The 13,454-nt window shown below is 56.3% G+C and overlaps 6 protein-coding genes across 6 annotated transcripts; all 6 read right to left on the bottom strand.

The window, feature by feature from the left end:
- Positions 1-9: 9 nt before the first annotated feature.
- Positions 10-758, bottom strand: BXZ73DRAFT_111571 (uncharacterized protein; the record flags this gene model as incomplete). The annotated part of the gene is made up of 5 exons (XM_048017403.1): positions 10-59; positions 109-203; positions 251-366; positions 419-542; positions 592-758. Coding segments are annotated over 5 exons (552 nt in total), but the record flags the coding sequence as incomplete, so codon positions are not given.
- Positions 759-1,643: 885 nt separating this feature from the next.
- BXZ73DRAFT_111570 (uncharacterized protein) lies at positions 1,644-3,301 on the bottom strand (the record flags this gene model as incomplete). The annotated part of the gene is made up of 2 exons (XM_048017402.1): positions 1,644-1,872; positions 2,607-3,301. The coding sequence occupies 2 exons, from the start codon at positions 3,299-3,301 to the stop codon at positions 1,644-1,646; spliced, it is 924 nt and encodes a 307-aa protein (XP_047870496.1).
- Positions 3,302-9,591: 6,290 nt separating this feature from the next.
- BXZ73DRAFT_62651 (uncharacterized protein) lies at positions 9,592-10,062 on the bottom strand (the record flags this gene model as incomplete). Its single annotated transcript, XM_048021744.1, has 1 exon — positions 9,592-10,062. A coding segment is annotated over one exon (471 nt), but the record flags the coding sequence as incomplete, so codon positions are not given.
- A 39-nt stretch (positions 10,063-10,101) lies between these two features.
- BXZ73DRAFT_17406 (uncharacterized protein) lies at positions 10,102-10,662 on the bottom strand (the record flags this gene model as incomplete). The annotated part of the gene is made up of 1 exon (XM_048017547.1): positions 10,102-10,662. A coding segment is annotated over one exon (561 nt), but the record flags the coding sequence as incomplete, so codon positions are not given.
- Positions 10,663-10,854: 192 nt separating this feature from the next.
- BXZ73DRAFT_17028 (uncharacterized protein) lies at positions 10,855-11,370 on the bottom strand (the record flags this gene model as incomplete). Its single annotated transcript, XM_048017542.1, has 1 exon — positions 10,855-11,370. A coding segment is annotated over one exon (516 nt), but the record flags the coding sequence as incomplete, so codon positions are not given.
- A 387-nt stretch (positions 11,371-11,757) lies between these two features.
- On the bottom strand, positions 11,758-12,888 carry BXZ73DRAFT_62653 (uncharacterized protein; the record flags this gene model as incomplete). The annotated part of the gene is made up of 3 exons (XM_048021745.1): positions 11,758-12,318; positions 12,384-12,411; positions 12,524-12,888. Coding segments are annotated over 3 exons (954 nt in total), but the record flags the coding sequence as incomplete, so codon positions are not given.
- Between the last annotated feature and the right edge of the window lie 566 nt (positions 12,889-13,454).

Raw genomic sequence — 13,454 nt, 5'->3', positions numbered from 1 at the left:
GATGGTCACCTGGCGGGGGCTGTCGGAGCCATCGGCGACGTCGCTGGGGGACACGTGGCCTGCAGCACTTAAGCAGGGGTGGCAGAGAAAGCAGAGTAGCCAACGTACCACGGAGGTAGCTGATGCCCGTCCACTCGATCTCGGTACAGAGGTACCGGCCATTCAAGGACATGCGCCTCAAGCTGCAGAACGTGTCGAGCACACTGTGGGACCGTTGAGCGATGGCTGGTGACAGGATGGAGATGCTTACTCCTTCCGTAGACTTGTTTTTATCTTGCCTAATTTGTGCTTCTTTATCTTGCCGTCGAGAAGCTTCTTGATGTCGTGGACCGTGTAGAAGTACGCAACGGCGATCATATCGACTGCCTTTTTGAAGAGTTAATCGGCTCCGTCTATGACCGCCACAAGAGACGCTCACAGCACCAATTCTGCCGTGTGTGACTGCTGCCGGGTCATCACCGATGGTGTAATTCATGAGGACCGCGAGCCACGCGCCCGGGAGGTCGTCTTGATCGGCCGCATCGCCGCCTGCCAGCTTGACTCTGAAGGCATGATGAGCGACCTGAAAAGTGCTCAGAAGTTGGCGCTCACATGTCGCCGATCATATATGAAACGGAGTTGTAAAGGAACGGCTTGAGCTTCCAGCCGGGGACCTGGTCGGTCAAGGTCTTGAGGGATGCGGACTGCCCCAGCTGGGGCCAGAACGATAGGCGCTCGGAGGGCAAGGGCGCATTCGTTCTTAATACGCGGCCTGACATAACGGTAAGAGGGAAGGAGGGCTTGGGGGCTTTCTCGCGGGTGGGGGCCTTATCTATGTCCCCGTGCGCTAGGGCTCGGCGGGAAAGCCGTGTGACACCGTCTTTACCGATCGAAGCCTTGTGCCACAATGGACAGCCACAATGTACAGGCCTGGCCAGGCTGTTGTGCACTGGGACTGGGACTGGGATGCAGGCGATTGATCGCGCACATTTCTCCACCCTGTTGACAATCCGGTCTTTGCACGGCTGTGTTCTGCACTGTAAGTCCGCGATAGAACGCGCACATGTGTGAGCTGCGAAATCTTTATGCAAGTGGGGGTTCGAATCCCGCCGAGTGCAGTGCATTTTTCAGACGCCAGGCCAGGCAGGGGCTTCACCCGCATTTCCTCCTGGAGGAATAGGTCTCGTTCGAGAAACGGTATATATATATATATATATTCGTGTACTTACATACATGAACTCGGGAATGCTGGGGGTGCGGTGAGGGTGGAGTCGTGGACTTGATGTCCTGTGCGAAATTGCGGCACTGTTCCTCGAGACGTCCGACAACCGGTCGAGCAGTGGGACTTGCGACCGGCCGACTGACATGTACAACCCGAGGGTAGATGGAGGCCGAGGATGACCACTCACATAAGGACTCGCGGTCGTGATATCGGGGAGCGCGCTTGTACATGCCCCTGAGTCGTTCGCAGAGAGGGATGTGGCCCGAGGATGCGAGTCTCTCCGCGAGAGGCCGACGACGTGTTCATCAGCGGGCCCTGGGACTGAATTTCCACCGGACGAGCCTTCGGAGGCTCCGGCGTGTTCCTCGTACGATCCCTGCGTGGCGGTGCCTGCCGCAACTCGGTTTTCCACATCGACGAGATCGAGGCTCCTGTAGAAGCCTCAGACTGCACTGTTGGCGTTCTCGACAGGTGTTCCGAGCTTCTCGGCGACTGGGTGGAAGTATTTGCTGAAGGCGCTGACAGCCTCATCGCGAGAGAGTTGGTGGAGTCGATACTGGGACAAGGTCTTCTCGATGAAAACACGAACCGGGGCATACTCAGCCTCGCTTCCAACGATGCTCGTCCCGGTTCGTGCCTCGACTCCTCCGGTCGCGGTGCTCGTACTTCCGCTGGTTGGTGGTGCATCAGGCATGGAGTTGGTGACTCGATAGATTTGAATGGAATGATTTTTATGTAGCTCGAAAATCTCGAGTCGCGCCTGGCAGCAGCACGGAAGGGTGTGAGCAAGGCGGACGAGCGCGAGTGTGAGAGCCTCGCCTACTCACCTGGCAGCAGCACGGAAGGGTTGGGCTGGCATGGAGCCGCCCTGCGTCCTCCTCGTACTGCCAGGCGAGAGGGGCTCGCGCCACGCACGCCATTGACTCGTCAGAAGCACCCGTTAGGGGTTGGAGCTCCCGGGTTGTGTGGCATGGGGCGTGGGCGCGGGCGCGTCGAGGTGCGCGTGGGCCTCCCACTGGAGGGTGCACGGCAGCGCGCGCGCGCACTTCTCGGGGGACGCGCGGCGGCGGAGACATGTGCGGCGTGTTCAGCGCGTCCACTTGGAGGACTGGCCGCTCTCGCGATGGGCCAGCTCGCGGGGAGAGGCGCCGGCTCTTCGCGCTCGTCTGAACGGGCTCAGACTTGGTGCCGGGCCGCTGCGCGGGCGACTCAACTCGTGTAAACCGCGTTTAAACACCGATGAATCGCCCGCGCGACTCGAGTTTTTGCTGATCCTTTTGGAGGGGGGAGATAGCTCGGTCGATGTGCACCAAAAGAAAAATAGAGCGAAACTCGGGCGCCCAGCCCTGGAGGCCCAGGCGCCCACGGTGCGCGATGCTGAGATTTCCGACGATAGGCTATGTACGTGCGGAAGATGGCAACGGGATCTGGGCCGGCGTTGATCAAGTTGGTAAGGACGACATGGTCGCCCTCAAATGCGCGATCAGACTTGTGCGTGGGGAGAGTGAAAGTGACTGGCTCATCATCGAGAGTGAGGGAAGCTCGGCGGGTGATCTTCCGTAGGGTACGAAGTTCTGGCTTGTCGGGCTGGACCATGTCGCCGAGCCGCAGAAGGCAGTGGAAACCCGTGAAGAGGAGCGCCATGAAAAGGTGATCATCATACGATCTGGGCGGGTACGTGGTGATAGCGCGTTGTAGGTCAGTGCACTCGAGGGCTCTCTTGCGCTGCACTGGTTTGCTCCGCATGCGCATGCAGCCCCTGAGAGTGCGCACGACCAGCGGATCGTTGCGGAGCTTGCGGACACCGGGGTAGTAGCTTTCGAGCGAGCTGCAGATGCCGGAAAGGTAGGAAGTGATGGAGCGGGGTTCGATGTGATAGGACATGTACACAACGTAGAAGGAGAGAATGTCGGCTGTGGGGGTGTAGGGGAAAGCATGTGCGTCGCAGAAAGCCAGATATGAGTTGAGATGAGAAGAGTACGTGGAGCGGGTGCTGGAGTCGAGCGCGTGGTCGCATGCTAGAGCGCGTTCCTGGTAGAACCGCTCTGTCGTCCACGGCTCGCGCAGTGGTTGCCTTGAACGGTGAGGCTGGAGTGTCATAATTCGAGCCGCCTCAGTACAGGTTATGCATAAATCCCTGTGAGAGTGCCCCGGGTTTATGCATGCAGTATATTATGCATGAACAAATATATGCATATAATCCCTTCATGCATACATTTATTCTGGAGTTAATGCCTGACAGCAAAACAGCACAGCTAGGGAATTGAACCCAGGACCTCACCAAAGCCAAATGTTGTGACCTCATTGACCACTACACCAAACTGCCATGTCTTGCCTCTCACACTCATATATTATATCCACTCTTTTCTACCACACACAATCATAGGTGGCCTACCTCGCTAGTTCAACAGTGCCTCTATGCATACAACCTGTCTATGCATACATCCTGTTTATGCATTAACCTGTTTATGCATAAAACAGGTTTATGCATAAGATTGGTTTATGCATAAGATGTGTTTATGCATACAATGTGCTTATGCATAAAATGGGTTTATGCATACAATGAATTTATGCATATGATGAGTGTTGCGGTCGCACAGGCGAGGTCAAGTGGGTGTGGATGAGGGTAGGTGCATGCACGCGGGAGAGGGGTCAATTAGGCAGGTACAGATGTTGTAGATGGGTAAGGATGGTAGTGTAGAGCTGCGAGTGTCCTCGTTGGCTTGCAGAGCGGGAGAGGAGAAAGAGTGGTGTTGGAGTGTGTCGTCTTGAGTTGTGTGGTTGCCGAAAGTAGAGTGGTAGTGACAAGCGTGAAGTGAGAAATAAGAAGTGAGACAAAGCGTTGTTGTGAGTGGGCGGCTATCGGCTAAGTCGTTGGGTGGCAGCGAACGGGCGGGCAACAGGCGGACGGGCGGACGGGCGGACAGGCGGACAGGCGGACGGGCGAATGGGCGAACGGGCGAGCGATGAGTGAGAGTCGGGGGGAGGAAACTGGATTCAATGGCCCGCAGGCATGTACATATATAAGAGGACCAGTGGGGCTCCTCGTCACAGAGAATGCGAATAGGGGGCGAGAGAAGCTAGGACTAGACGTTCGAGAAAGAGTCCGTGGCCAAAGCCCCGTCTGCGTACCCTCCTTGCCTGTCTCTCCACCAATGGTTCCAGCATTGTTTGATGCGTGTTGAGGGATATCTCGGGCGGAGCCAGAGTGGTGCGGCGCGACTATTTACAGAGCACAGGCTGCCCCCGTTCAGCCACGGTCGCTCGCACTCGCTCCGGCCCGGCCCTACCATCCCAACAGTGTTCGAATGGGCTTGCCGCAGCTTCGAGATGGCGTGTCAGGTACGACAGACGCTACAGTAGATACAAGGCATGTGAGTCTGAGGCCGTACGAGTGAACAGGAGAGGATAGAAAGGTATATGACGTATGGATGTATGGTGACTTGAGTGCAGATTGCCGCGCTTCATGTGCGAGTTGTATGTGAGATGGTCTGTGAACGGTTAGGACAACGGGAAACCCGACATGTGGGGGGAACGAAAGATCTCGACCCCGAGATCCGGAAGCGCAGAAGGGACCAAGTTGAACCAACTACACCCAGGGCACGCACCCCGCCTGCACCCGCAACAGCTCGTCAATATTCGTCAACATGGTGATGGCCGAGAGCGTGCCGGGGTCGAGAACATTGAAGGAATAGTCGAGCATGGAGCCAGCGCTGGGCGTTGGGCTTGGGTACATGGCACCAGCGAGGTTTGGGAGCATACAGATGCAGCATGCACCAAGGGTGATGGGGTTGTCGAGGTTGTGAGGACACATGTTGAGCACGATGTGGTGGATGTTGATGTCAGGATACGGCAGGTGCACGAGTGGGACGGTTGCGAGGCGAAGCGGGTCGTAGTCGGCGTTGCAGCGCCCGGGTGTTGCCCATTGAAGAGCCACGTGGCGCAAACGTGGCAGAGGCGCAAGGGTAGATTGGTAGCCGGACCTAAAGAAGAACAACTTCAAGCAGGACACGGGTGCGGACGCGCACATCAGTGGCCCATAGAGCTCGCGCAGGCGGTAGGATCCGCTCAGGAGATGCTCCTCAACGACATATGGTCCAGCCCAGCGCAGAGCGGATTTCACCGCGACTTGTGTATTGAGCGACGACTCATGCAGAAGGACCCACTCACCTGGTTGGAAGCCGTTGGCGCGGATATGTGTAGCGTGCTTCTCGTTCCATGCGTCAACAGTGGCACGTCGCGTGCGGGTCAGAGTGTCGACAGCATTCCCAATCGCAGACTCATTCCAAGACAGTTGGAGGAGACGCGTCGCGAGTAGGGTGGTGTGATCAGTAGCCGACACCCAGTCCAAGACTTCCCAAGCACGGTCAGCAAGGTCGAATGGGAAGAGGCACTCTTGCCCGTAGACGAGGTAGTAGGGGGTGTAGCCTGTAGCACTGGAGACGGTGGCGCGGACGGCGAGAAGGGCGGCGTGGAGGAAAGATTTCTAGTGCTTGGTGTTGGTGTACGACAGCTCGCAGGCATGAAAGATCGCCTTCTTGAGGGTCCCTCCAGATCATTCGGCGATGACGACAACATTATACTTGTCTAGGAGCAGCGCCGTAGCACCCTTGAACTCCGCGCCACCATCACAGACGACTGTGATGGCGCTACCGAATCGCGTGATGACGTGCTCATAGAGAAAGTGGGCCCATGCTTTTGCGGAGTTAGTCTTGGAAGCAACAGCTTCTTCCCATTTGCTCGTAGCGTCAACAGCATGGAAGAGGTATCGGTGAGAACCTGGCATGAAGATAGTGTCAATGTGGAAACGGCGAAGGGCGCACGGAGAGATGGTGACAGTGTTCAAGGGAGCGTGTGGCCTGTGTACAGAGCGGTATTGACAGGTGTTGCAAGAGCGCACGAACCAGATGACATTGTCGTACATCTTCGGCCAGTAGTAACGGTCTTGAAGTGCACGGAGTGCGGGCAGCGCCCCGCGGTGACCACAGTCATTGTGGGCAGAGGCGATGCGACGGATACGATTAGCCGGGTCTGTGAGGACCAGGACCGCAGTCTTGTCAGGTCGTAAGTGGTAGATGTGGGAGTTGGAGACCACAAAGCGCGCGCCCATCCTAGTGACAGTGCGAAGCAGCGTAGGGTCTTGCGGTGGAACGCCGGACATCCGGAAGCGCATGAATGCCTCCCAAGGGGGCTCGTCTGGGACGCAGTGGTCCACGCGAGGCTCAGCAGCAGGGCGGAGAGGTTCGATTGGATAGACCCCAACCACAGGCGACGTGTCGCGGCCAAGCCTGGGACCAAGGTACATGTTCCACGACTGGGATGACATAATTGGAGAAGTACTCACGACTGAACGTACCACGCTTGGCATCCATGAAGGCCAATGCCGTGTGCCGTATGGAGATGACATGGACAAGGAGGTCGAGTTCGCGGTTGTTGAGGAAGCCTTCAGGGACCTTCTCTAGGATGAGGTTGAGGCGGTCATCCATCAGTTGGTCGCATGGTGTGAAGTCGGATCTAGGTGCCGGTTCCTAGGGCAGCGGGGGCAGATCGATGTCAGGGAGAGGCTTGAAAACTTGCAAGGACATGTCGGGCATTGAGGCTGGAACTGGGTGGACCTTACGGGAGACTGGCTTGTAGTGTTGGCCAGGGAAGACGAAAGTTTCGAGGGCTGTGTGAGAAAGAGTGTGGTGTACATATGGTGAGCAGAGTGGAGTGGAAGGAACAGGCGAAGCGAACTCGGCCTGGCGCAGCAGGACCCAGGTAGTCAAAGGAACTGGGAGGAGCGAACAAGCGAGCATACTCGACTTCACTGGCGTCGTGAGTGTAGTCGGGATGCCCTAGGCGGACATTCAGGGTGTGCCCAAAACAGGGAGGAGGATGCGGACGGGCGCAATGCTTGTCTACATCCTCTGTCAAAAACCTGGCGTGTTGACCTCCGATGCAACCGAGAACGTTAGCACGAGGCGATCCACATTGTGTGGATGATCCTCATCGCACAGCGTAATTGTCATCGCCACACCTCTTACCGGATTACTGGACAGGTACACCGTCAGCGTCATCTTGCCTGAACGCGTGTGCTTGATCGTACCTGCAAAGTAAGATAGCCATGGTTGGCCCAGAATGCCATCGTACGGTGAGCGGTTAGTGGGGCTGACGAAGAAATGATGGTCGAAGTTATGCCCCACCTGTGGTTACCACTTTGTTAACAATATTCCCCAGGTTTGTTAAAAGCCCCGCCAGACGTTACAACGCATGCCCAGGCTTGTTAACAACCCCGTAAGCCACTAATAGCACCATTTACGTAGTGCTACGCAGCATTCAGGTGGATATATTGGGCTGGAATGAGTGGTCAATAGGTGGCTATGGATGGCTGTATATAGAGAAATGCATTTGGGTGGTTACGGGCTGCCCAAATAGGGGGAAATAGCTGGTATTTGCCCATAAATGGCCAGCTTGGGGTGCAGCACTGGGTGGGAAAACCATCAGGCACTAGTCATAAATCAACAGGGGTATCAAACAGCTTTCCAAAGAACCTAAGATTATGTTGATCAGAGCAGTATTGATGGAGATATGGGTGTACCCCCATTTTGGCCGATGGGGGCCACGGCTAGAATCAGAAATTGTGGATGGAATATCCTGGTTCTTGTTGCATTTCGTGTGGATTGCCGTCTACTGAGTGGGATTGAAATCCGATAGGAGAAACACCTACTTGTTACAGAATAGATTGCTGATTATGCTTCAGCCACAGCACTTTTGATGCCTCAATAGCTACCCCCCATACTCTCCGATAAGCATTCGACTTTTTGCATTCTCTTCTGCTAGCATATGGAAAAGGGCTCCAGATGTTATTTTGATCTGAAGATCCCTCAGACTGTCCCTGCGCAGCAGTGTACATTGACACTCTACCACTTCACCCTTCCATACCCACTTCATATATTCATCTGGTTCTTTTTGCACTATTTGAGCATTCACCCCATCTCCAGGATGTTGCACTCAAAAGTGTTATCAGTGCTTCTTTGGCCCTTATCAATTCTTATCTCTCTGGAACATACTACCCCGATCTGCTCGCAAATCATGTTTCGATAATCATGCACTAGACAGATCTGGAAAAGGCCAAGGTGCACCTATCCAACGCAACAAGAATCATGAAAATTGGTGGAGAACTGTCGTACCTGACACGCCATCTCGAAGCTGCGGCAAGCCCATTCGAACACTGTTGGGATGGTAGGGCCGGGCCGGAGCGAGTGCGAGCGACCGTGGCTGAACGGGGGCAGCCTGTGCTCTGTAAATAGTCGCGCCGCACCACTCTGGCTCCGCCCGAGATATCCCTCAACACGCATCAAACAATGCTGGAACCATTGGTGGAGAGACAGGCAAGGAGGGTACGCAGACGGGGCTTTGGCCACGGACTCTTTCTCGAACGTCTAGTCCTAGCTTCTCTCGCCCCCTATTCGCATTCTCTGTGACGAGGAGCCCCACTGGTCCTCTTATATATGTACATGCCTGCGGGCCATTGAATCCAGTTTCCTCCCCCCGACTCTCACTCATCGCTCGCCCGTTCGCCCATTCGCCCGTCCGCCTGTCCGCCTGTCCGCCCGTCCGCCCGTCCGCCTGTTGCCCGCCCGTTCGCTGCCACCCAACGACTTAGCCGATAGCCGCCCACTCACAACAACGCTTTGTCTCACTTCTTATTTCTCACTTCACGCTTGTCACTACCACTCTACTTTCGGCAACCACACAACTCAAGACGACACACTCCAACACCACTCTTTCTCCTCTCCCGCTCTGCAAGCCAACGAGGACACTCGCAGCTCTACACTACCATCCTTACCCATCTACAACATCTGTACCTGCCTAATTGACCCCTCTCCCGCGTGCATGCACCTACCCTCATCCACACCCACTTGACCTCGCCTGTGCGACCGCAACACTCATCATATGCATAAATTCATTGTATGCATAAACCCATTTTATGCATAAGCACATTGTATGCATAAACACATCTTATGCATAAACCAATCTTATGCATAAACCTGTTTTATGCATAAACAGGTTAATGCATAAACAGGATGTATGCATAGACAGGTTGTATGCATAGAGGCACTGTTGAACTAGCGAGGTAGGCCACCTATGATTGTGTGTGGTAGAAAAGAGTGGATATAATATATGAGTGTGAGAGGCAAGACATGGCAGTTTGGTGTAGTGGTCAATGAGGTCACAACATTTGGCTTTGGTGAGGTCCTGGGTTCAATTCCCTAGCTGTGCTGTTTTGCTGTCAGGCATTAACTCCAGAATAAATGTATGCATGAAGGGATTATATGCATATATTTGTTCATGCATAATATACTGCATGCATAAACCCGGGGCACTCTAACAGGGTTTTATGCATATCATGTACTGCTATGTATGCATAATTCCCGGTCCCCCAGCGCATCCCGAGGGGGTGTAAAGGTGACAATGTTCAGGAGGGGATCGATGGTGTACGCCTTCTCCAGCAGGCCGCGAGAGAGCGCATCGGCGACAGGGTTGTACTCACCCGGGATGTGGTCAATACGATAGGTGCAGTCACAGTCGATCAAGACATCGACGGCCGAGATTAGCATGCGGTTCATGTCTGGGGATGCCGACAGGGTGGTATACATTGCCACGGAGTTGGCGCTGTCCGAGAGAATGGCGAGACGACGGATATGACGTCCGGCAGCGCGCCATCTTGGAAGGCGATGAATGGCGCTGCAGACGGTGAGGGCTTCAGCAGCGAAGCTGTCGGAAGGGGAGAGTTGCGCAGGGAGGGCGGAGACGAGCCCGAGGTGGCGCCATGGGAAGTAAATGCCCATTCCCCGGCCGGAGGCGTCAGTGATCACAAGTTCGTCCTCGAGGGACCATTCGTCGAGATCCACAGGCGTCCAGGCTGCTGCAGCAAAGATGCGCACTCTTGGGAGTGTGTCAATGCGACGGAGGAACCACTCGAGATCCCGAGTGATGCCGCTGTTGATATAAGCCTTGGTGTGTGGGTCGGACTTGTTGGAGAGCTTGTGGTAGATATGCGCGAGGCACGGGCGGAGGAGGGGGAAAACGTTGAGGGCCCAGTTAATGTGACCAGCCAGTGCCTGGAACTCGTGGATGGAACGACGGCGGTGTCCGGGGGTGCAGGTGATGAACTTCTGGATGGTGGCGATAAGGTTCGCTTTGCAGTCTTCTGGGAGAGTGAATGAGAAGCGGTCAATGTCGACGGAGAAACCAATGTATGGTAGGCACGGTCCCCAGAGTTGTTTCCGGCGCTCGTACGGGATACCGAGGTCGTCGTAAAGGGACAGGAGGCGTGCGAGCGGCGATGGGATGTGTTCCTGGAAAGGAGCAAACCAGACGAGGTCATCGCGACGAGCCCCGGATGCGTCGTCATCAACATAGCCGGCCATGTAGAGTATATTATATATAGTCTCGGCTATCCAGAAGACGAGGGAGTAAAACGCGGACCAGCACTTGAGAGAGCCACGATGGCCGAACGGGAGGTTGTGGTCAACGTGACGATGTCCATCCGCTGTGTCGATCTGCAGCAGCTGCTGCAGCGGAGCTACAGGGAGGTTGCGGTAAGCATGGGCAACGTCCGACTTCCAAAGCAGTATGGGTACACCAGGGAAACCGGCGGCGATCTTTTTAAGGGAGTCTCCGAGAATGGGCACTCCATCGAGCACGGCGCCCTTGATAGCTTCTGGTGGGACGAGAGAGTTGACAGAATGTTTGCCGTATGACAAGTGGTTGATGAGGCGTATTTTTTTCGAATTGGGTTTGGGAATCGCGAAGATAGGCATTGCGACCATGCCTGGCAAGAGGTCCTGCCCGAAAGAAGGAGAGGGCCATCGCCCAGCAGACATCTCCTCGTCACGTTGCTCCCGCAGGAACGCCCGGGCCGTCTCGTACGTGGGGGGCGATCCAACAGCGTCCCACGTAGTAGGATACAAGTCAGGTTTGTCTTCTGTGTACGGCCAAAATCCAGAACGTAGACCATTGATAACGGAGCGAACAAAAGGCTGGTTAGGATGGTGCTCAAGAAGCTGTGCGAAACGGTCGACTTTAATAGAGGTTACGATGGGGGAGAGATTGGGATGAGATGCAATGGTGTGGGAGGCAACAGGGTCACGAAGGAAAGAAGCAGGCGGCGAAGGAAGAGGTGGATGAGTAAGAGAAACATCGCCAAAACGACGTCTGGGGGAACTGTGATCACCCCAGGCGATGCCGCGAAGGTACGTCGGCACCGCGACAGCGCGCGGGCGGTCAGACCGTAGACGAAGGGTGTTGCGGTCGCGCGCGCGAGATCGCGGGAGCGCGGGTGAGGTCGAGCGGGCGCGGACAAGGGTAGGCGCACGTGCGCGGGAGAGGGTGTCGATTAGGCGGGTACGGGTGGCGTAAGCGTGTAAGGACGGTAGTGTAGAAGCGCGAGTGTCCTCGTTGGCTCGCAGAGCGGGAGGGAAGGAAAGGCGGGGGATGACGAGGGAGCCTGAGGCAATCGCGTGCCGAGGCAGGGATGCGGAGGCGGGCATATAAACCATGTACACTAATTAGTGGCTGCGTGATCGTATGCTAAGACGTCCGTTGCGGGTGCGCGCCGATGCTCGTAAACGGATATGCGGAGCAGGCCATAACAAAGGGCATTGTGGTCGGGGATGGCCGCCACTGTGGCAGGCGGAGCAGACGTGTTTGTATCGGCACGTGGCAGCATCGTGTGCGATGCTGAAATTGAAGCGGCGGCACGCTTCTTCAGACATGGAGCCCCGTCGAGCGGAGTTGCTGCCACCACCTCGTCCTGGACCTGGGTTCCGCCGACTAGGTCCAGGGACCGTTGACGCGTGCAAGACGTTCGCACCACCGGAGTCGACGAACTGGAGGCGAAGGTCCGCGAAGTCCGCAGTGTCGGTGAAAAGGAGGTCTCGATTGAGGGCAACGCGCTTCCGCACGGCCCGGTCGTAGTCGAGGACACGGTGAGCTAGGGAAATGTGGAGGGCAGCGAACAGGCTGATAATCTGCTTGTTATAGGCGGCGCAGATGGGCGCGAGGTCGGGGAGGGCGATCGCATAGGCCGCGCTTGCGTCCTGCCAGGCAACGACCCAGTCGCCGGAGCACTTGACGGTGCGAGAGGGGCGAGTCGTGCCAAGAGAGAGAGAGAGAGAGAGGGCAGTTCAATCACCTCCTCTACCGGAGGTGATCCCGGAACGCTACTTAGATAAGCACGGCAGCACGCCGACTCCCGCACTGTCCTGTAGACGCCCCGTCGTCCGACGAGTGGCCGCACGAGCACATGTCTAATATAGTATATACGAAAGTCACGAAATCGAGAGTTCGAGGCCATCGGCGATCCTGTGCTTCTGTTTCTCGTCTGAAACCGTCGAGTATCGGCCCGAGAAGACTTGGTCATGGTCAACGGGCTTGCCCCGGAGGATGTTGTCCCACTCGGAGATGGCGAACTCGGGAATGCTGGGGGTGTTGAGAAGATCGGTGAGGGTGGACTTGATGTCCCGCGCGAAATTGCGGTACTGTTCCTCGAGACGTCCGACAACCGGTCGAGCAGTGGGACTTGCGACAGGCCGACTGACAACCCAAGGGTAGATGGAGGCGTCAGACTTCGACTTCTTATGCGAGTGGCCATCCTCGGAGTCGTCGTCGGAGTCGTGGTCGCGATATCGGGGAGCGCGCTTGTGCCCCTGAGTCGTTCGCAGAGAGGGACCGGGGATGCGAGTCTCTCCACGAGAGGGCGACGACTAACCGTGTCTGTCTCGCCCGACGACGTGTTCATCGACGGGCCCTGGGACTGATTGTCCACCAGACGAGCCTTCGGCAGCTCCGGCGTGTTCCTCATACGATCCCTGCGGGCGATTCATCGCGAGGTCAGTCTTTCGTAGCGCTGGGTCGGAGTGCCGGCCCGTCCCATGACAATTCTGCATGTCAAATCTCCCAGTCCAGATTGGTCTGATCACGCTGCGTTGCTGGTGTTAGAGCTCCTCTGCGGCCCGCTGCGGTGCCCCCCCCTCTCTTCGGCCATCCAAGCGTCGCAGAATTGAGACAGCAACGACTAAAGGTCCAGAGGACGTGGACCCGCATCCGGTGCACACAGAATTCCTCCGGGAGGCAGTGGTTTCCGGTCTGCAAAGTAGACTCGTCACCACTCAGGGCCTTCTGGGTCCGGTTCTTCTGGATTCCGCGTGGTCACAGGTGTGGATAGCAGTGTCGTGTGCGGCCTCTGTCTGTTACGGTCGCGGAG

This window comes from Epithele typhae (assembly GCF_022376455.1).
Source record: "Epithele typhae strain CBS 203.58 chromosome Unknown BXZ73scaffold_579, whole genome shotgun sequence".
NCBI classification, from domain to species: Eukaryota; Fungi; Basidiomycota; class Agaricomycetes; order Polyporales; family Epitheliaceae; genus Epithele; species Epithele typhae.
Note: the sequence above shows the minus strand (reverse complement) of the source record. Positions and strands in the feature narration are given on the sequence as shown.